This window comes from Pogona vitticeps, chromosome 5 (genome assembly GCF_051106095.1).
Source record: "Pogona vitticeps strain Pit_001003342236 chromosome 5, PviZW2.1, whole genome shotgun sequence".
Lineage (NCBI taxonomy): Eukaryota > Metazoa > Chordata > Lepidosauria > Squamata > Agamidae > Pogona > Pogona vitticeps.
In genome coordinates this window covers 132,437,402-132,459,085 of record NC_135787.1, presented here as the reverse complement: position 1 = coordinate 132,459,085, position 21,684 = coordinate 132,437,402, and the positions used below count along the sequence as shown (strand labels likewise).

General features: G+C 40.9%; 1 protein-coding gene across 4 annotated transcripts in view; it reads left to right on the top strand.

The window, feature by feature from the left end:
- The window catches only part of MET (MET proto-oncogene, receptor tyrosine kinase), a 125,500-nt gene extending 105,014 nt beyond the window's left edge, over nt 1-20,486 (top strand). For all 4 annotated transcript variants that reach the window (XM_073000525.2, XM_078376724.1, XM_020789693.3 and 1 more), the window contains 8 exons: nt 356-496; nt 8,921-9,151; nt 10,775-10,855; nt 12,077-12,258; nt 12,841-12,950; nt 14,687-14,852; nt 18,071-18,207; nt 18,305-20,486. In XM_073000525.2, the coding sequence (XP_072856626.2) occupies nt 356-496; nt 8,921-9,151; nt 10,775-10,855; nt 12,077-12,258; nt 12,841-12,950; nt 14,687-14,852; nt 18,071-18,207; nt 18,305-18,515 (1,259 nt within the window). In that variant the 3' untranslated portion in view covers nt 18,516-20,486. The remainder of the gene's footprint in view (nt 1-355; nt 497-8,920; nt 9,152-10,774; nt 10,856-12,076; nt 12,259-12,840; nt 12,951-14,686; nt 14,853-18,070; nt 18,208-18,304) is intronic.
- Nucleotides 20,487-21,684: the final 1,198 nt, after the last annotated feature.

The following is a 21,684-nucleotide window of genomic DNA, read 5'->3' as shown; positions in this document are numbered from 1 at the left end:
GGTTTCAAGGTAGGTGAGGCATTTAAGGGGTGGTTTTACCAGTTCCACTCCCCCAATTAGTTTCTTGGCTGAGTGGAGATTTGAACCCAGGCCTCCTGAGTCCTAGTCTGTCACTCTATCTACACTCTCTCTGTGTGTTAGTATATATTCATATCTATGAATATATATTAGTTTCATTCCCGCAGAACAGTAGCTGCCTACACAGATTTAGCACTACCTTAAACAATAGAAGCATACATTTATACTGATCAGTTGTAAAACTCTCTCTTCTGTTCTGGCTCTTGAAACAAGAGAAGAATAAATCTTTTTCATGCATAACCCTAATTTTTGTACTCATGCTCTCTTCCTTGTAAAGATTTAGGCAGAGAGATGGTTCACTATGATGGAAGGGTACACACGCCTCACTTGGATAGGCTTGTCAGTGCAAGGAGTGTGAGTCCTACAACAGAAATGGTGTCAAGTGAGTCTGTCGACTACAGATCAACTTTTCTAGAAGGTATTTTGCTTCTGATTAGTAAATACTAATGGCCGTATTTGAGACATCCAATTTGTAACTTGTCACTTTTCTCCTAGAATGTAAAATAGATCCCAGCCTGATAAAAGTTGTGGAGAACGTTTGCCTCTTTTGTATAGATACTGCACTACTGCTTTATTAAAACTAGTAATAATCCTTCCTGTAGCTTCTTAAAATAGTTACACATTATACACTATTATAACACTAGCAATGGTATCCAAGGCACTTCACTAATATGATGATGACCCCTCTTCTAGGCCCCTGTTTTGACTTCGTTTCAGAGTTCTGGTGGTTCCAATTCAAAGCATCTGTTACAATTGCCATGGGAAGGCTGCCAAAAAGTGGCATTCTTTTGCATTCCCCCCTTGTCCAGCTGTAATATTTTAGAATTAGTTTTCTAGCAGATTTCGATCCACACACAGGCCAGCTCTATGCCCTTTCACCCAGTTCATGTTTCCAGTGGCTAAATACTAGAACACTGAGTCTTCAACACATGATGTTATGGACTTGTGCAGTTGCGTGGCACCATGGGAGAGGGGTTGTTTGCTTGGAGGTGATCACTGGCATTTCTGTGGTGACCATGACCTGTAGCCTTTCCCTCTGTTTCCTCCTTCCTTCCTGCTCTTTCTATTCTGTTCTATCTGCTTTCTTATTATTGGTTTAGTACCACTGCCATATAGTGATGTCCCTTACTTTTAGCTGTGTTCCTCTGTGTGCTTTAAACAGCTTCCCCTTCTGACAAACCCAGACCTACTGGGATATGCCACAGTTTCACTAAGCTGCCACCAACCATTCCCTATAAGAAGTCACACAGACCAGGGATGGATTTTTAACAAATAAAGGAATAAGGTTTATTTAAATAACACACAGGGAAAATAAACTGATCAAGTGAATAAGATACAGTAACGTGGCTTAGTCTCAATCATACATACACCAGTTTGGTTCACACAGAACACCTTTAAATAAAGCACAGACCCTGAACCTATCAGTTCTGGCTAACCATACAGACACCTGAACCTATCAGGTTGGTACTGACTGACACACAGTAGTACCCTGTCTGACACACAGACTCCCACACCAGCTCCTTCTCTCCGCTTCTCCTTCAGCTTCTCCTATATATACAGTACAGCCCCTCCTCCTGATGTCCCGCCTTCCACTCCCCATAGGATGGAACTTTCCCTCCAAACCCATGACAGACAGGTAACATCAGTGCTGTATGTAACACCTCTCCTCTTTATAAGTTGTTTTGTAGGGGGAAAGCTAAAGTGCTTTTCTCCAAAAAACAACCTGGATCCAAAACATACAAAAACAGTTATACATTAACATACAATACCATACTTACTCTAGGATAAACATATCAATTAGGCATTTAAACATTTACCATTTACAATACATCAAGTTACCTTTATTCATACAAACCAGGCATGTTTAATAAACAAGTACATTTAACCTTTTGGTCACCAAAATATATACATAGTCCATGTTTCGTTCGCCGTCTTCATTCTTCAGGTCTTCTTGACAAGGCGTCAGCAACCCAGTTCACTGACCCTCTGACCACCTTCACTTCAAAGTCATAGTCCTGCAGGTTTAAAGCCCACCTCATAAGTTTACTATTGTGGGTTCTCATTGTCTTTAACCATTGCAGTGGTGAATGGTCAGTGCACAGAACAAAATGTCTTCCCCAGATGTAAGGCTTGGCCTTCTGGATCGCGTAGACTATGGCCAGGCACTCCTTTTCCACGGTGGCCAGATGTCTCTCACCTTTCTGGAGTTTCCTACTCAGGTAGGACACTGGATGCTGGTCACCATTCTCATCCTCCTGGCAAAGAACTGCTCCTACCCCGCTGTTAGACGCATCGGTGTAGATGATGAACTCCCGGTCGAAGTCTGGAGCACGCGGCACTGGATAGTTGATGAGGGCCTCCTTCAACCTCTGGAACGCCTCCTCACAGTCGCTGGTCCACGGGATGCGGTCATCAGTCTTCTTCCTCGTCAAATCGGTCAGCGGAGCCGCTATCTCGCTAAACCTCGGGATGAACTTTCTGTAGTAGCCCACCAACCCAAGAAATGATTTGACTTTTTTCTTGGTGTTGGGTCTGGGCCAATCACGAACTGCTTCTATCTTGGCCTCTAGGGGTTTGATCACTCCTCCCCCTACTATGTGACCCAAGTATTTTATTTCTGGGATACCCAGCTGACACTTGCTCTCTTTGCAGGGCCTAGGCCACAGCACTTCCTCCCCTGGGTTAAAGTGCCTCTCCCTGCCTTCCTGGTCATCCCAAGCTTTCTTTCTGACCTTTTGAGCGTGCAGGGTCTCTGCTGCTAGCTGTAGGTTTCTCTTTAGGTCATTCCTTAAAGAGTCTATATATGTCACAACATCTTGTGGGTCATCCTGGGTGATCTGCTCCCAATCTTGCTTGATTAAATCAAGTGGCCCTTTCACCCTTCTCCCAAATAAAAGCTCAAAAGGACTGAACCCGGTACTGGCTTGTGGCACTGATCGATAAGCAAACAAAAGGGATTGCAGCTTCTGGTCCCAATTGTTTGGATTCTCTGCCAAGTAAGCCCTAATCATGCGCATCAGAGTCCCATTGAACTTCTCCGTTAACCCATTACTTTCAGGGTGATAGGCAGTGGTTTCCTTGTGTTTAATTCCACAGATTTGCCATAACCGTTTCATAAGCTTCGATGTAAACGATGCGCCCAAATCGGTGATTATTTCTGAGGCAAATCCCATCCTGGACATATACCCCACCAAGGCATCTGCCACTGTGTTAGTTTCAATGTTAGTCAAGGGAATGGCTTCGGGGTACCTCGTGGCATGGTCCACAATGGTGAGAATGAACCGGTTCCCCCTCTTTGTGGCCTTGGGCAAAGGTCCCACAATATCCACCCCTATACATTTGAACGGAGTGTCAATCACAGGCAAAGGGCACAACTTTGCTTTGGTCCTGTCACGGTTATTCCCCTGCCTCTGACACACATCACATTGTTTACAGAACTCCTTGATCTGCTTCCCTATTTCAGGCCAGTAAAAATTCTGTGTAATTCTCTGTTGTGTTTTGTTCACCCCTAAGTGCGCAGCAAACATGTCAGAGTGCCCCCTTTTTAAGATCATGGGGCGATACTTTTCAGGTACCACTAGCTGACTTCTGATCCCATCTCCCCCTTTTGAGATATTCCTCAGGGTCTCTCTATATAAAATCCCCCTTTTCTCACAAAATCTCACTGGGGTTTCAGGTGTTAGCTGGGCGTCTGTCACCTGTTCAAAACACTTTTGGAGAGTGGCGTCTGCCTTTTGCTCTTGGCCAAATCGGCTGTCTGTGGTTAAGGTTTCCACCACAGCTTCGGAACTCCCCTCTGCTTCCGTCTCGGGCTCATCAGTACCCCCCTGAACTGTCCCCGTGGTGGCTTGTGAGCGTGTAATCACTAGCACCCGTTTCACATGTTCAGCCAGGTCATTTCCCACGAGCACGGCTGCTGGCAGAGTCGATGAAATCGCTAGCCGCCAAACTCCCCTCCAGCCTTGAAAGTTCACAGGTACCTCAGCTACTGGCAGCGAGATCACCTGTCCCTCAATCCCTGCCACCTTCATGCTCTCATTCGGGATTATACACTCCCTAGGAATAATATCTGGATGGCACAAGGTCACCTGGGAACAAGTATCCCTTAGCCCCCTATACTGATGGTCAAGTATTCCTACGTCCACCCCTGCGGTTTCAAACAACTGCGAATCTGTTCTCACTAGTAAGCAGCGCTTGACCTCCACAAGAGGACCATTTTCCTCAGCCTGATCAGCAGATGTAACTGTTCCAGATTGAGTAGCCATGGCAACAGGCTCCCTCAGTGGCAAGGAGCTTTGCTCTTTCTGGACACAGAACACAGCTTTTGGCTTGGTTCCACTCAAATCATGAGGCACATTTCCTTTTAGCTGCTTTAATTTCTCACACTCTGAGATTAGATGGCCCTTTCCTTGACAGAAATAACATTTTCTGCTGTATTTTGAGTCTTTCTCATCTTGTTTTGGTTTTCCCTCCAAAATCTGAGGTCTTGGTTTCGTGTCTGAGGGCTTCCCTTCACCATGGGCCCCTCCCACTTGCTGGTTTTTCCCTGGTCCCTGAGAGTACTTGCTGTAGGTTTCTTTAGGTTTACCTATAGATTTCCCCTCACCTAAGGGCTTTCTTATTTGGGAAATAAAATCTGCGATCTCGGCCGCCTCTGCCACAGATTTCGGTTTCCTTTCCCTCACCTGGAACTTCAGTTCCCCATGCAGGACTGAATAAAACTGTTCCAGCGCTATCAGGTCTTTGAGCTGCTGGAAGGTCTCTGTCCCCTCCTGCGACAGCCATTTCTCTAGCAGCCTCACCAGTTGGGCCCCCACTTGGGTAAAAGTCTGCTCTGGTTTCTTGGTGAGTGACCTGAATCTTTGCCTCAGCTGTTCCGCATTTATCCCATGTCTGGCAAACACCAGTTTTTTAAACTCTGCAAAATCTTTCAGCAGTTCCTCTGTCATCTCTGCATAGACTTCCGCCAGGCTGCCACTGATTAAAGATCGCATGATGGTCATCTTCTCAGTTTCCCTTACTGAGAAGTCCACAAACGCTCTTTCCACGAGGGAAAAGAACACCTCAGGGCAATCTCCCTTGTGGTATACAGGGAATTTCTTCAGGTCAGTTTTAGACAATTGGCCTCCCTCAGAATCCCTATTGTTATTATTGTTCTGGTTCATCAGTTCCAATTTTCTTAACTCAAACGCCATTCTCTCTCTCTCCAATCTTTCTTCTCTTTCCATTCTCTCTATTTCAAATTGCCTTTGTTTCTCTCTTTCCCTTTCCTCCATTTCCCTCACCCTCAGTTCATGCTGTTGGGCTATGAGCATTTTTCTGAGTTCTGGGTTCTGTTCTCCCGTGCTGTCATCCTGCACTGAGCCAAATTCATCCTCAGAACCTTGGTCTACCTGGGGTTCCCTCACTTCACCCATTTCTGCCATTTGGCTTCGAGTCAAGGGCATAATCCCCCTCAGAACAGGCTGCTTTCAAAAGTCAAGCCTCAAAATAAAGCGACCACTTTTTTTCTCTTTTGCCTCAGAACCAGCCTTCTATAGATTGCTGCTGTTCTTTCAGCACTAACTTGCAACTGTTGCCAGCCAGAGTCTACCCCCCTCTGCTAGGCCTCTCAGCAGACAGGCTAGATCACTGCTACTTCACTCAGCTTTGCCTCAGCTTTTTCCCGCCAAAACAGGTTGCCTCAGAGCTCCCTAATCTAGTCCCACCAATCTGAGGTTACACGTTCTTCCACTAGCGTACCTCCCCGTGAGGTAAGCCTAGAAGATTACCTACGCGCTCTCAGATTGTCCCTGACTAGACCCCCCTTGCTCTGGGCACACTTGCCAAGGCTTTGCTGGACCACTGGACAACTGGACCAGTCGTATCCCACACGCTGGACCCCAATCAATGTGACAAACCCAGACCTACTGGGATATGCCACAGTTTCACTAAGCTGCCACCAACCATTCCCTATAAGAAGTCACACAGACCAGGGATGGATTTTTAACAAATAAAGGAATAAGGTTTATTTAAATAACACACAGGGAAAATAAACTGATCAAGTGAATAAGATACAGTAACGTGGCTTAGTCTCAATCATACATACACCAGTTTGGTTCACACAGAACACCTTTAAATAAAGCACAGACCCTGAACCTATCAGTTCTGGCTAACCATACAGACACCTGAACCTATCAGGTTGGTACTGACTGACACACAGTAGTACCCTGTCTGACACACAGACTCCCACACCAGCTCCTTCTCTCCGCTTCTCCTTCAGCTTCTCCTATATATACAGTACAGCCCCTCCTCCTGATGTCCCGCCTTCCACTCCCCATAGGATGGAACTTTCCCTCCAAACCCATGACAGACAGGTAACATCAGTGCTGTATGTAACAACTTGCCCCCTCTTTTCAGGCTCACACATCTTGCTGGCCTGTTCCTTTCATTAAGCCAGGCACAAGGAACCTTTGGTCCTCCAGGTGTTTTGGACGTCAATTCCCGGACTCCCAAGTCAGTAAGGACTTGTGGGAATTGTAGTCTGAAATACCTGGAGGCCAAGGCTTTCTCCTACATATTAGCTAGGGATGTGCCATTTGAATTTTTTTGCACTTCAGCTCCCAGAATTCCCCATACATTTCCCAGGCGGAATTCTAGGGTTTCCAGCCTTTTTCTGAGGATGCATGGTCTACATCCAGCCTACTTTCTGTTGGAAGTGTAGAAAAATAGAAGCTGCTGTAGTACTTTCTGTGTGTTGTAGTTCTTCAGGAGGCACTCTCTGCAGAGCCTAAAGGGCAGTGAGGGTACGACTCCTAGGGAGCATTGTGACAGCTTTCATTTTTGTCCAGGACATGAGCTGGACCTTGGCCATCCCGCATCCCAGATGAGGCTCTGATTAAGGTGAGTGAAATGTAGGTATCTGAAGGTGTCTTGTGAGCTGGAACTACCAGAATTCTTGGAGAATTCTTAAAGTTCATGTCCAAAAAATCAGAACGGCACATCCCTAATGTTAGCCTTACTTTTTTCTGTCTGACTGTTTGCATCTATGTGCCTACTAATTCTTGAACTCATACAGGGAAGAATGAAGGTTTATCCATCCTTTAGGTTGCTTTTGTATGTATCCAGGCATTTTTAAAAAAAACACCAATGTGTATTTATTACAGTTACACAATAACTACCTCTAGGTGCTATCATACACACCACATGATATATGAAGATCTTGTCAAAAGTCAGCTATGCTTATCAGCTAAAATGTATCTGCCATGAATGAAGACTCTGCCAGAGGTTTGACAATAAAAATGTGTTCTTGACAGAACTTCTGCATCATTGCTTCTGACTATGTACCTATTTAGATGTGCCACAACTACTAATAAAGGATCTTAGCACTCTTCCTGTGGCAGGTCTAACCCATACCTGTCTTAAACAGTAAAAAGGCTTGATGAGTCAGAGATCATGACTTTAATTTGAACTTAAGCCCTATATAATCCCATACAGTACTTTTTGATTTCCTGTCATAAATTTTGCTGAACGAAGTTGCTGTATTTATTCCATGTAAGCAATGTTCTATACCTGCCCAAAGAGTTCTGGAATAATTGCTGTAGAGGAGCTGTCTTAGGCTAGTTTACTTATCTTACTTATCTGACAGCAGAGCCCATTGGGCTTTAATGTCCAATTTAAGATATATAAGATTCGACACCTTTCACACCCACAGTCTGGTTCCGATACGTGGATGACACCTTCGCAGTTTGGAACCACGGTGAAGAAAAATTGAAAGAATTTCTAAACCATCTCAACAGCATCCACCCAAATATACAATTCACCATGGAAAAATATTAGTGATGAGATGATGGGATCACGGGAGCTGATGGAGCCCTCCAAATTTCAGGGGTTGTCATGTGGTGCTCCCAAATCTCCAGAGGCTGCCCATACCTATTCTAAAAATTTAGGAGAAAATATTTAATCTGTTAAAGTTAACTGTGTTGTGTAATGTCAGGAAATGAATCACTCAAGCTATTTTCCTAGTTGAATATTTACCATTAAATAAATATAGTCATGGACACTTGGAGAGTATTCATCAGCTTCCAGTTGCCCACCTATTATATTCTGACAAGAGCCATAGTCTCTGCTATTTCCTCCTTTACATTAATGTGCCATTTCCTACTTTTTTACCCCTTTAAGGACAACATAAGTACAGATAACTGGAGATTTAAAAAATAGCATTGTTTGAGAAAGAACAACTCTTGGGCTTCTGCCATTCACTTCTTCCCCATTAGGGTGGTGAAACCTTGGTGATCCTTGGCAAGATAACAATAGCTCTGCAAGTGGGTGGGATGCTGTTTAGCATGTAAAAACACAAAATACAAGAATTCAATACAATAAAATAAAAGAGATAGTCTCTGAGCAAGTAAAGCAGGAAGTATATACTGTAATTGTTCGATTCAATAGAGAAGTGTTATTTTCCTTCCTTCCTTCCTTCTTTCCTTCCTTCCTTCCTTGCAAGCCATATCCTATGACCTGGAAGGAGTTCCTGCTAATCTTTTATTATTAGATACAGCATCCAGATTATGAAATTGGGAGAAAGGTGAGGCATTAAACAAATGAACAAACTCCTCTCTAGGAAAGCACAGTTGGATCCCTCTCGTTTAAGCTTCAGGCACATTGTTAAGATATTTTTATTTCATGAATGGAACTGCTTTCAATCCTGTTTTTGTCTTAGCCATAAAAAATATTTTGGTGTGTTTTAGTTATTTTTTTAAAAAATTAGTTGAAAATTAAAATGGAGTAAAAATTTAAGAATAAGGAAATGTAAACCCTTCTGTGATAGAAGACATTGACCTTAATGTTCCAATTTCTCTTGTAGACCAGTTTCCAACGTTATCTCAGAATGGATCATGCAGACCAACTCAATATCCTCACTCGGATTTATCTCCCATCCTCTCTACGGGGGACTCTGATTTAGCCAGTCCGTTGCTACAGACTAATGTCCATATTGACATCAGTGCCTTAAATCCTGACTTGGTCAAAGAAGTTGAGCATGTGGTTATTGGTGCTGATAGCCTTATAGTGCATTTTAGTGAAATAATAGGAAGAGGTATGTTTTTAATGAGTTCTCTTAGCAAGTGCTTTTTTGCAGTCATGTACCCTGCAACTTAAGTAATTACCGAGACCTAGTGTTGATGAAACATAATTCAGTGTATAGTCTGTGCCCAACTTCATGCAAGCTGCTACTTCCTAGTATGACAGAACTCTTACTCATCCTTACCCACAGCTTTCCATCTGAAGACAGACTTTGCAGGGTTTCTCAGGCTCCTGTATGAAGTCAAGGTGAAGGGATATAGGAGGGAAGCCACCAGGTTAGGGGACTGGCCCCTGCTGATTCCAGTGATGAAAGCAGTACTGTGGGTGTATCAGCTGATACTTGTCCAGTGTAAACTGTAGATTTCGAACTTTGAGGGATTACATCTTTTTAAAATCATGCAGAGAGTCAAAGAAAAGCAAAGTGTGCTGCTTATGTACTGCCCCATAGTGCTTAAAACACTCTTTGGCTGGTTTACAACATAATTATGCAGGCAAAACATTCCCTCCCCCACTCTCAGCATGCTGGATACTCAATTTACTGACCTTGAAAGGATGGAAGGTTGATAATGGAATCACCATGTCTGAATTTGTCCATTCCCCCTTTAAAGCTATATACACCAATGTCCATTGGGACTGGCACTGCTGTGCCACTGAATTCTCTAATTTAATTATACTCTATGCAGAAGAAAATGGCAGTGTAGTTTTTTTTTCTGGGAAGTAATGACGCTAACGTGTACTCCGAATGACTAATCACTGGTCATGATTAGAGATGGGCACAAACTGCCAGTTCAGTGGTTCATGCTGAGTCATTTTCTCGCCAAACAGGGGTTCAGCGCTTTGGCAGCCCCATCTCCTCTGGCAGGCACCCATTCAGAGGCAGCACTCACAGGAGGCAGGGCAGGGAAGCTGGGATGCTGCCTCAGTGGGCACCTGCTAGAGGAGGAGGGGCTGCAAAGAGCCAAACACCTGCGAAACGCCCATCTCTAGTCATGGACTTATAAAGCCCTTTGCTATTTAGGAGCACAGTACATTTCAGAACGTCTCTCCCACAAAACAGTATCCCACGCACTTCTTGCAGTCCTTTAAGTTAAAACTTGTGACACCCGAGAAGGCAAAAAGAGCGAACACCAGGAGCCTTGCTTTCTCGGCCATAGCCCCTTCCCTCTGGTACAGGCTTCCCATAGGTGTTTGTCAGGTGACATACCTCTCAGTTTTTAAGAAATGAATAAAAAGAGAATAGTAGAAAACTACCTTTTATTAGTGTCTTTTACTGACCTGAGATGTCCAAATTTGTTTTAAATGTATTTAATTCCATTTAAATGCAGGTTTTAAAACTAATGACAGTATTTTACTGTATTTATAGTATATTTTAATTTTATATTGTTGATTTTAATTGTGATTTAACATCTTGTGAACTGCCCAGAGTGTGTTTGCACTAATGGGGTGGGCAGTCACAAGATGTTAAATCACAATTAAAATCAACAATATATATAGTAATTTCTTCAATCCACCATTTAATGATAGATTGCAATTTTTTAAAATATTCTAGAATAGAATTCACAGTGATGTTGTGAAAACCATTAATAATCTGCGATAGAAAATAACTGGAGACTAATCTTGCTTATTTTCTCTGCAGGACACTTTGGATGTGTCTATCATGGGACTTTGTTGGATACTGATGGCAGGAAAATACATTGTGCTGTGAAGTCCTTGAATAGTGAGTCATATTGGGTTTATTTTTCTTTTGGCAGTGAACCATCATAATCATATACTGCACAATAATCTAGAAGTGCATATCTTTTTGTAGCTTGCTGAAAGCTAATTCAAGGATTTATTTGTCTCACCATCTCCATGTGTAGGAATGTTCATATTCTTGTTCTCCCACTGATAAAAACAAATTAAAAGAAAAAACAGAATGCAGTAGTATCATTTTAAAGGTAAAGGTTCCCCTTGACAAATTGTCCAGTTATGTCCAACTGGTCAGAAAATAGCCAGAGCAAATTGTCATACACTAATAATGACCTTGCACTTGGGACATTTTCATTTGTTGATACTAGTGTGTGGGAAAAAAAGGAACAGAGCGCAGTTAGACAAATAAGGAAAATCTGAAACTGCAAGAGTATAAATTTATGTTTTGAATGTGCTAAGTACATTTTGGCAATAGCAAATGTATTTGTATATACAGCTGACATTTCTCTTTCATGGTCTCTGTGAATGCACACTAATGGGTTAATCTGTGCCTGAGCAGAGCAGGTTCAGAACCTTCTAGAGCTTTAAGCACATGGTGCTGGGACCTCCCACCTAGGCTGTATCACCTCCCCCAGTGCCATGTGCTTAAAGCTCTAGAAGGTTCTGAACCTGCTCTGTTCAGGCGCAGATTAACCCACTAGTGTGAATTCACAGATGAGCACTCAAAGAACCAGAGTTACAGGTAAGTAACTTCTTTCCCCCCTTCAATTGGCTATAGACAGTGTACACCTAGATTTCAGGGTGCTCCCAGATGGTGGGCTCTTAGTGCTACCAGCCAAGATACAGTATTTAACCATTTCACCTTCCCCACTCCCCACTCTCAAAACAAATATTCTGTGGCAGGGGGAAAAGAAGAACATGGAAGAAACAGGGAGGGGTATCATAGAAGAGTTACAAGCTGAAGGCAGGATTTTCATCCTCATCAAATGTTGTGTGCCATAAATGGAGGCATGGCAAATCTACCAAAAAAATGCCTCCTCCAGAATAATTCTCAGTAACTTCGCTTCTATAACATGGATGTGCTCTTGAGAAGCAATCTTTATCTAGATTCAATGTCTTAATAAAACAGTTTTATATTCTGGTTGGAGGGAAGTTGTAAGGTTCACATGTGACATTATGGATCAGATGTATGAGATATGACATCTCTGGTGCTGATGGTTTCATTTGGTTTTGCTATTACATTCTTTAGGGATTACAGACTTGGACGAAGTAGCCCAGTTCCTAAAAGAAGGAATCATAATGAAGGACTTCACTCATCCCAATGTCTTGTCACTACTTGGAATTTGCTTGCCCACTGAAGGGTCCCCCTTGGTGGTGCTTCCTTACATGAAACATGGAGATCTTCGAAACTTCATTAGGAATGAGTCTCATGTATGTCTTTTTCTGGAGCTGGTTCACTGGTAGTGCAGACCCATGTCACTATAGCTGTGATCTGCTCAGTGTAAAAGCATTAGCTAATGGATTACGCATCCCTTTTACATGTGGTTAATATTTTTCTTAATTTTGAGTATAGTTTTTCTTTGAAATATATATAGGTTTGCTGTTAGGAACACTAGAGAGATCAAGACCTAGGAAAAGTAAGCAAAAATACAATTTTCCTTTTTTCCCCTGGTATTCTTTCTGGGCCTTTGCTAAGGAGCAGCCTAGAAGTGTTCAGACAGCTACAATTACTTTGCACCAATTTCATCATCTATTAAAATGTGTTATTCATAGCATACTTTGTTATGATTTCTTGATACAAATATATTAATAGGCTTAATCTTTGTCATGTGTTGCCTGACCCTCCTTTTCCTCCAACCTACACAAAACTTCATTTTTAGAAAACTGTTAGACATAGAGCCTATCAGCATTAGGGTAGGAATTAAAGGTTCATTTCAGAAAGTGTATTTTGCCAGTGAAATGTATTCTCCTATACTGTGTTGTTTTAATTAAACCACTGCCCATATATTACAGAATCCAACAGTAAAGGATTTGATTGGATTTGGCCTGCAAGTGGCAAAGGGGATGAAATACTTGGCGAGCAAAAAGTTTGTCCATAGAGATTTAGCGGCAAGAAATTGTATGTAAGTACGGCAATAGAATAATATTGGGATAAGGAAGCCCTTAAAGCATCCTTGCAAAGCTTTATTTGATATGTTGCTCCTGTACCCCAACCTTCCACTATAATATAATGGTGTCCCTATCCTGTAACAGTAATTGTTATGCCTAGAACTGCTGAGCTTCATATAGTTATCACTGGTACAGTGCTATCAAGTGTGGATTTTGTCTGCAAGAAGTCAAATTTAGGATTTCTTTCAGGAAAGTGTGTCTTCTCTTGCATTGTCAAGGTTCTATCCTATGTAAAATGCTTATGTTGAAATATTCCCACATGAGTTTTCTTTTGGCTGCTTGAGCAGAATGCCCAAAGCTTCTGTTTGATAGGCACTCTTTCCATGTTTGTTGTAACATTATTTGTTATATTATTCCACCTTCCCTACATTTCATTGGGTTTTGAAAACCTAACAGTTCCTATTATTTATTCCACTGCCCAATGCAGAAGTGGGAAATGTCTGGCCTAAGGATAGTGGTTAAAGTTGATGCAAGTAGGGGCCAGATAGAATCTGGGGGACGGTTTTCTTTTTCTTCCTGTAATGTAGCAAATCACCTTTAAAGAAAAATGTTTTCTTGCATATAAGATTGTGAACTATTGCCTTGGAGGCAATTACAGAGGAATTAACGGATTAAATCTCTGATGACTTGCTGTTATGATGAAAGTGGGCTTCCAGATTTTAGGCCAAGATTGTTACTTTTGTATGGTTATTTTGTCTAGTTGTCTGTTTAATTTGTTTTGACTCTGTATTTTTATGATGTTGTCTCTTCAAAATATGGTTATTCTATGCCGTTTTAGTTTTTCAAATCTTTTTGTTACACAAGCTAATTTTTAAAAACATTTAATCAGCCTATACATATGTGTGTGAAATAAATAAGTATCTGCCATTGACTGCCATACGTTGCTTTCAACCTGCCATTTTAGAAAAGTATTATCAGTTTTCCGTTGGGTTTCATTATGCTTGTTGTTTTAAAAGCTACATTTCTTTGCTGCTCTGCCAAACTGAAATGAATGTAGTCAAATTATTTGAAGGGGAAAATGGCCACAAAAGATCTGGTTTGAACGTAGGACTTTCTGTACATGGTTCTGCCTTAGTTATTTTCTGACCTCTGCTATAAAAGAATTTGCATCCTAAACAAACATTATGCAAAGCATCTTATTAATGTCTGGGTGACCAGACAGTTTAGTGCACAAAATGACTGATCGGAACCATTGTTGCCCACATCATTATGCTGATTCATCACCTCCATTATGAATTAATGAGCTTAACAGCATTAATTAATGTAGTTTTCTAGACGTGATTATCAAGTTCCATTAGCATTAAAAGGCATCTTATTTCTTTGAAAACAAGGGTACAGTTTTCTTTAAAGCGTTCATAAGTATGTCTCTGAAGCAGCTTCCTATTAGTTATCCCAGATGCAGATAATTTATCCTATAGTTTTCCTCCTCTTAGTCATGTATGTAAGGCATTGATTGTGAAAAAGATTCAAGCCATCTTCCTTCTTTCCTTCCTTCTTTCCTTCCTTCCTTCATTCATCCATTCCACTTTTATACCATCCAGTTAGTGCAAGGTTTCACACTTGAATCCAGTTTATTATTTGTTAAAATATGTGTTACGGGCGGCCTTCAAAATTATTGTATGGAAAACACTACAGGCAATGTAAATTCTGTCTTCTGAACTCCAGATAATGATTTCTGTCCTTTTTCTAGGCTGGATGAAAAATTCACGGTCAAAGTTGCCGATTTTGGCCTCGCTAGAGATGTCTACGATAAGGAATACTACAGTGTACACAATAAAACAGGAGCCAAACTGCCAGTGAAATGGATGGCTTTGGAAAGTTTGCAGACTCAGAAGTTCACTACAAAGTCAGATGTGGTAATGTGCCTATGATTATTTTTGTAACTTTTGCTGACTCCACATTTCAAAGCCTTCCTGGAAATATTAAAAGAAAAGAATGATAGGGTAGATTAATGCAAAGACCTTGTAATCCTAAAATAAAACCAAGCATCAGCTCTTTTAGCTCACAATATAAATGTTAACTGGCTTACTCCTATTGTGCTTTGGCATCCACATTCCCACAGAAATTTAGAGAAGACAGAAAAGCAAACTAACATTCAGAACAAATCAGTCATCTTCAACTATCAACAAGATGATCTAGAAGGAGCCTGGTGATTACATGTCAAAACTGTTGGCACATTTCTCGAAAAGGTGCATTTTCTCCTGGCGAAAGCGTGTCATTTTCCTTGCCTTCATTAGTGTGCTGTTTTATGATTGGCCATTGGTATTTAAATACAGTGTTAATTTGCAAATTTGATTACTGAGGCACATGTCTCTGAGGAAATCCCACTCTGGAAGTGAAAACATTAATCAGAAGAAATATGCATTCACCTTAAAATATAGTTTGATCTTTACTATCAGTTAATCACTTGGAGGCTTGGTCAATAATCTAGCCAGCTCTGTTTGTCCCTTAAGGCTGGAAACTACAATTTAAGCAGCTTGTGTTATGGTAATATATATGCATGTGTTTCTCCTACGCAGCTTTCTTTCATCCATTTTTGCTAAGTATATTTTGGATTTTGACTGTCCAGAATCTTGCATCTTGAAATATTATTCTGTTCTAGGCCGATTCCCTTACAATAGATATCATTCATATCTTAAGCTGGCCTGAATGTTTTTTTCTCTTAAACAACACATTTATTGGCTGTCTTTTCTGCCATTTGCTGCCCGACACCTTAGACCATAATCTATTTAGATGCCCAGCACACTATTCTCTTCAGAAAGTCTTTTTAGACCACTGGCTGATCCCCTTTTCAGATTACAGTACTTTCCTTATCTTCTCCCTGTCTTCTTGAGTGAACGCTGTGCTCCCCTCACTGAGGCGGTGGCAAACTATTTAACTGAAATTTTGGTCCTAACTGATGCCTTATAATGTTGAACTCCTCTTTGCCCCATTTTCCGGGTAATATAGTATTTTTGTTTTTCATGATTTTGAACTTCCCCATTGGTGTTGTGTCTCTTCCTCCTGAGTATTTGTATAATACCAATAAAAGTATATCGTATTGGCTGTGTGAGGCTGTGATTGGTTCCACCCCTAAGCAAAATAGAATCTCTTTGCAAATAGGATTTTCCCATCAAAAATAGTATCTGGTTCCCAAAGAGATTCAGATTTGTATATGTAGTTGAGTTGAACTAGATGGAAGAGGGTCCATTTTTTGCTTCTCTTTTCTGCTTCATTTTGTTTGGGAGAATATACAGTATACCAAACCATAATAAAATTTCGCTTTTGGCAACCTGGATATTGCACTGGAAAAAGGACTATATTTTCTAGAATTCTACAAATTCATGTAGCCTTTACACCTTGTTTTATTTTACTTACTTACTTACTTACTTACTTACTTACTTACTTACTTACTTACTTACTTACTTACTTACTTATTTATTTATTTATTTATTTATTTATTTATTTATTTATTTATTTATTTATTTATCCCGCCCTTCTAGACTATGTCTACTCAGGGTGGCTCACAATAAAATTATTAATAAAACAAATAAAACCATGGATTAAATCGTCAATGTTAGTATTGATTAAGATGGAAAATAGAACAAAAGACTAAGTAAGAGTCAAGTATTGACAGGAGGGAAGGCCTGCCTATAGAGCCAAGTCTTTAATTGGCTCTTAAAAACACCCAGAGAGGGTGTCAGGCAGATCTCTGATGGCAAGCTGTTCCAAAGCCGAGGGGTCACTGCCGAGAAGGCCCGGTTTCTTGTTCTTTCTTTCCGGGCCCCTCTCGGTGTGAGGCCCCTGAGCTGTCTTTCCTGGCTATAGCGAGTGACTCGAGTTGATCTAGGTGGGAGAAGGCATTCTGCTAGGTATCAAGGTCCTAAACCGTTTAGGGCTTTATATGTCATCATTAACACTTTGAAGTCAATGCGGAAATGAATGGGCAGCCAATGCAAGACAGCCAGAGTGGGAGAGATATGCTGGTGTTTTCCCGTTCCACTAAGTAATCTGGCTGCCGCATTCTGCACTATTTGAAGCTTCCGCATCAGTCTCAAAGGTAGCCCCACGTAGAGCACATTACAGTGGTCTAATCTCGAGATTACAAGTGCGTGGACCAGAGTGGTGAGGGCCCCACCATCAAGACAGGGACACAGCTGGGCAATCTGCCACAAATGGTAATAGGAGGAGGGGACCACTGACGCCACCTGGATTTACATGCTGAGCACTGGATCCAGATGTACTCCCAAGCTGCGAACCTTACTCTTTACATTGAGAGTCACACACACACACCCCCGAAGGAGAGGGAGTTTCCCAAGCTGCCAATGGAGGGGCCACCCACCTTCAGGACCTCCGTCTTGTCCGGGTTCAGCCTCAACCCATTCTCCTGCATCCATTGCAGTACAGCCTTCTGTGCCATGGCGCAGCCTGAAGCCCGACTGGAATGGATCCAGGACATTGGTTTCATTCAAAGGATCCTGAAGCTGATCAGCCACTACCCTCTCCACCACTTTGCTGAGGAAGGAAACATTGGTGTTAGGGTAGTAACGAATGTGTCTTAAAGTTTCCTGACAGGGCCATTCTTTTTTTAACTTCAGAAGGCATGTATTTCATGAGCAATGCACAATAACATAGGTTGGGGTAGAAGGAGATGAAAAGAATGTGAGTCGCATGGCACTCAAAATGACATAGATGGGTGAATGAAGGATCATGATAGTCCTGAATCAGGCAATCTGAAGGTAGCGATGTTACATACATATTTCATACATTATCAGAACCTCCATCAATATAGCAAATACCTCTCTATGGTTTTTGTACTAGATCAGTTGTAACTCCCCACAAAACCCACATAAAAGAAGAAATCACAGGGATTAAGTCATTGTCAAGAATGCTGGGATAAAAAACAAATAGTCTGAACTGTTCATATTCATCAGGCATTCTATTCTGTAATAGAATATTTGCTCAGAAATACTCTCAAAGCATGATCCTTTTCATATTCTTTTGCTTCTAGCAAAATATTTAATTAATATGCCTTAAATCAAAAGTTCTGAAGCTTTCAGCCTTATGATATGGCCTTCCTGAACTTTTCTTATAGTGGTCCTTTGGCGTGTTACTCTGGGAACTGATGACGAGAGGAGCACCACCCTACCCTGATGTCAACTCTTTTGATATCACTGTTTACTTACTACAAGGAAGAAGGCTTTTGCAGCCTGAGTATTGCCCAGATGCACTGTAAGAAAATAGTTTCTGAAACTTCATACAAAATTTGACAAATCTTATTGTTTATATTTTATAGATGAGATCTCACTTTTCTGTTTTTCAACTGCAGGTATGAAGTCATGCTCAAATGTTGGCATCCAAAACCTGAATTACGGCCAGCGTTTTCTGAGTTAGTTTCAGATATATCAATGATCTTCTCTACTTTCATCGGGGAGCATTATGTTCATGTAAATGCCACTTATGTCAATGTGAAATGTGTTGCGCCTTACCCATCTCTTTTGTCATCGCAGGATAACATAGACAGGGATGCAGATACATGACCAGGCATGTTAATTATACAGCCATGGAGGGGGAAAGAACCATCAGTAGTGGCCAGCTAATTTTTTGACAGCTGGTTTTTGTGAAAGCACTGTTTTATGTTTGTGTGAGATGTACAAATTGCACTATTTTAAGGAGACAGTTTCATGTTGCTGAAAGCTACAGGATTATATATTGTCCAGATATAATTTGTTGAGTGTGATGGGCAGCTGTAGCAACCACCATTGCTGTTGCAACACTTCATCTAATACCAGCGATCACTCATTTCTGAGTAATCCTACTGCTGTTATAATTATATGATGTACAACTGATAAGTGCTGTGGTTCACAGCTCAGGGGGACCAAGCATTTAAAAAATTAGTTACAACTGTTGGCCAGCAGTTTTTGTTATTACATATCTGAATAATATTTCATGATTGCAAAGATTGCATTTAGGCTGTCCTACAGCTAGTTGAAAAAAACAAATGGGTATTTGTCAGATTGTCCAGGCTTCATAATTTCCATATTTAAAAAAAAGTTGGAAATCTGCTTACAGTTACATGATAACATTACTAAAATGGTTTCCAGATTCATGAGCATAACAGGTGTTTCAAGAAGGCATTCCCAATAAACAAGAAAGCGATCTTTGAGACATCTCTATAACTAATAGGCCAAAGAGTAAATGGAACAAATTTGTGAGTAGGACACCAGAGAATAGTTTAAGAAACTGTGGTGGAAACATGAGATGGTTCCTAGGCAGGAACTCTAGAGATTTTTCAGCAATTGTTGTGTGTGAATCAAAGAAGAAGCTAAAGCAGAATAAAAGTAAATAGCTCAAAAAGGATGTTGGGCAGTCCTGAACCAAGCGGAACACAACACTATAAAACAGGTGGCAAGCTGGGTGTATCGCATGTAAATACATTTGAGAAGAGAGCATGATACAGTCAGTGGCCACTTAGTAAATTCACTAGTTCTATAGACTGTGACATGCCATATGTCTTCAAAACGACCAAAATAAAGATTTTAAAAACAGACAACTAAATGTTGTGTTTTCTTAAAACTTTGCTCTTAACTTTTGATTGAGCATAATTTTCTGTTTCTGTCCCTGTGGAATTTTGTGCATTCTACTGTATAGACTGTTTGGTGTAGGATTAATACCGGGGTGGGTGGGTTTGTTTTGTTGTTGTGTTTGTTTGTTTTTTTGGTGTAAATCCTTTCAAAGCATTCTATTTTTATATTGAAATTTTTAATTTTTTATCTTATATATGTATACATTTACAGAAACAGTTTGGTTAAGGCGTAAACTACTGCACTGTGAAAATGTTGGAAATATTTTATCAGTTTTTGATTGATACGTTGTCAAGAAGCTAAGGACTTCTTTCTGTAAAGACTGGAAAGGCAAAGAGATTATTGTGCACCACCTCTGCCCCAGTATCATTCCCTCTTGCTGGAATCAAAAACACTTTTAAGATCATTGAGGAGGTGATGCCTATAAAGGATCCAATTATAAGAGAGATTTATTATTCTTGAGAGAGAATGCCTCATGGAAAGATTTAGGATGAGCTTGGAGTGGGTAAGCAAACTACTTGCTGATAATAACTGGATTGTGTTTGACTGCCACATGCATTTCAGTGTGTGCTGAGAGCAACATTAACTGTGAACTGCCTTTGCACCTCAACTTCTTAAGCTGCTACAAGCCACACAAAATGGGAGAAAAAGATCTTGAGGGTTAAGGAAAATTATACCATGGTTTAGTATGATTTTTCTAAACCTATCTGCACATGCATTGAGGAATGCAGGAATGGGAGGAATGACATGGCTGTACTATTTATGAGGAGAAAATAATGTGTCTGGGACACCTGTAAATAATGTGTGATTCTTGTTCAGATTTGATGTTTATACATTCAGATATTTGCCAATGAAATGGATGGTACCTACTTTTTAATTGTGATGACCTAACAAACTTATTAAAATAAAGGAAAAATTGTATACTGACTACTTCTTTCAAGTATGCATGTGTTATGTGCTATCAATTTAATTATGATTTATTGTACTCTAGCAGGATTTCAAAGATCTTTGAGGTATTAAAGAGGTGATTTTTATCACAGCCGTATGAGTATCCATGGCTGAGTTGAGGTGTGAACCTCGGTCTCCTGAATCCTAGTCCGGCGTTCTATCTGTTATAGTACACTGGCTCTCAAGCGTCCATATATGTGTATGTGTACATAAATATATATTAATATATGCCTGTATTTACACAATACAAATAGCTTACAAACTGAACTAAGAGGGATAAGAGGGAAATGAACAGCTCAAAAGCATAAGACATAGGATTCAGTGGTTTTTTTTCCACATGGGGAGAGATTAGTTAAACCTCACACTAGACCACACATGGGGAAATCTGTGGCTTTCCTGACATTAAAAAAAATGCCAATGCTCATCTACCCACACCATTAATTTTTCTCACTGACAAGAATGAGTGTGCATCCCAGAAGAGACTGGCTCTTGAATTTCTAACCTCTGGTGCCACAGCCAGATCCCTAACTCACTGAGCTATCTGGAGGGCCACAAATGATTGAGTATTACACGCGCACGCACACACACGCACATACACCCTAAATCTAAAGAGATTGCACTGCCTATGCAGGAGTTTGAGTTGGAAAGGGCCTATAAGGCCATCAAATCCAACCCTTTGCTCTTCTCAGGAAGCTAAATTAAAATATATTTGAAAAAGAGTTTAAACTTTTTTTTCCTTGCCTGTAGAAAGAAACATGAGAGCTGCTACATGATCAATTACTGTAGTACTATATGAAATATTTCAATATGTGTCTGCGGAATGCAAGTGGCTAACTTCCTATTTACAGTACTTGGGAGATGGGCACAAACTGCCGGTTTGTCATTTCATGTAGCTGTTGAACAAGTGTTTGGCGCTTCACACCTCCACCACCTCTGGTGGACATCCACTAAGAGGCGGCGGCCTGGCTTCCCTGCCCCACCTCCTTCAAGCACTGCCTTTGTTGTGTAGCATTCTGTCATTTTCATATTACAAAACAGCTGTCTATAAGCAGAATAGAACCCCAGTCTTAAGCTGGATACCAGGGGTCTCCAAATGGGTCATATCCAACCTGCCTTGCCTTTTTATCCAGCCCATACATAGGAAGAGAAGCAAATCTTGATCTAAGCGATCCCCCAG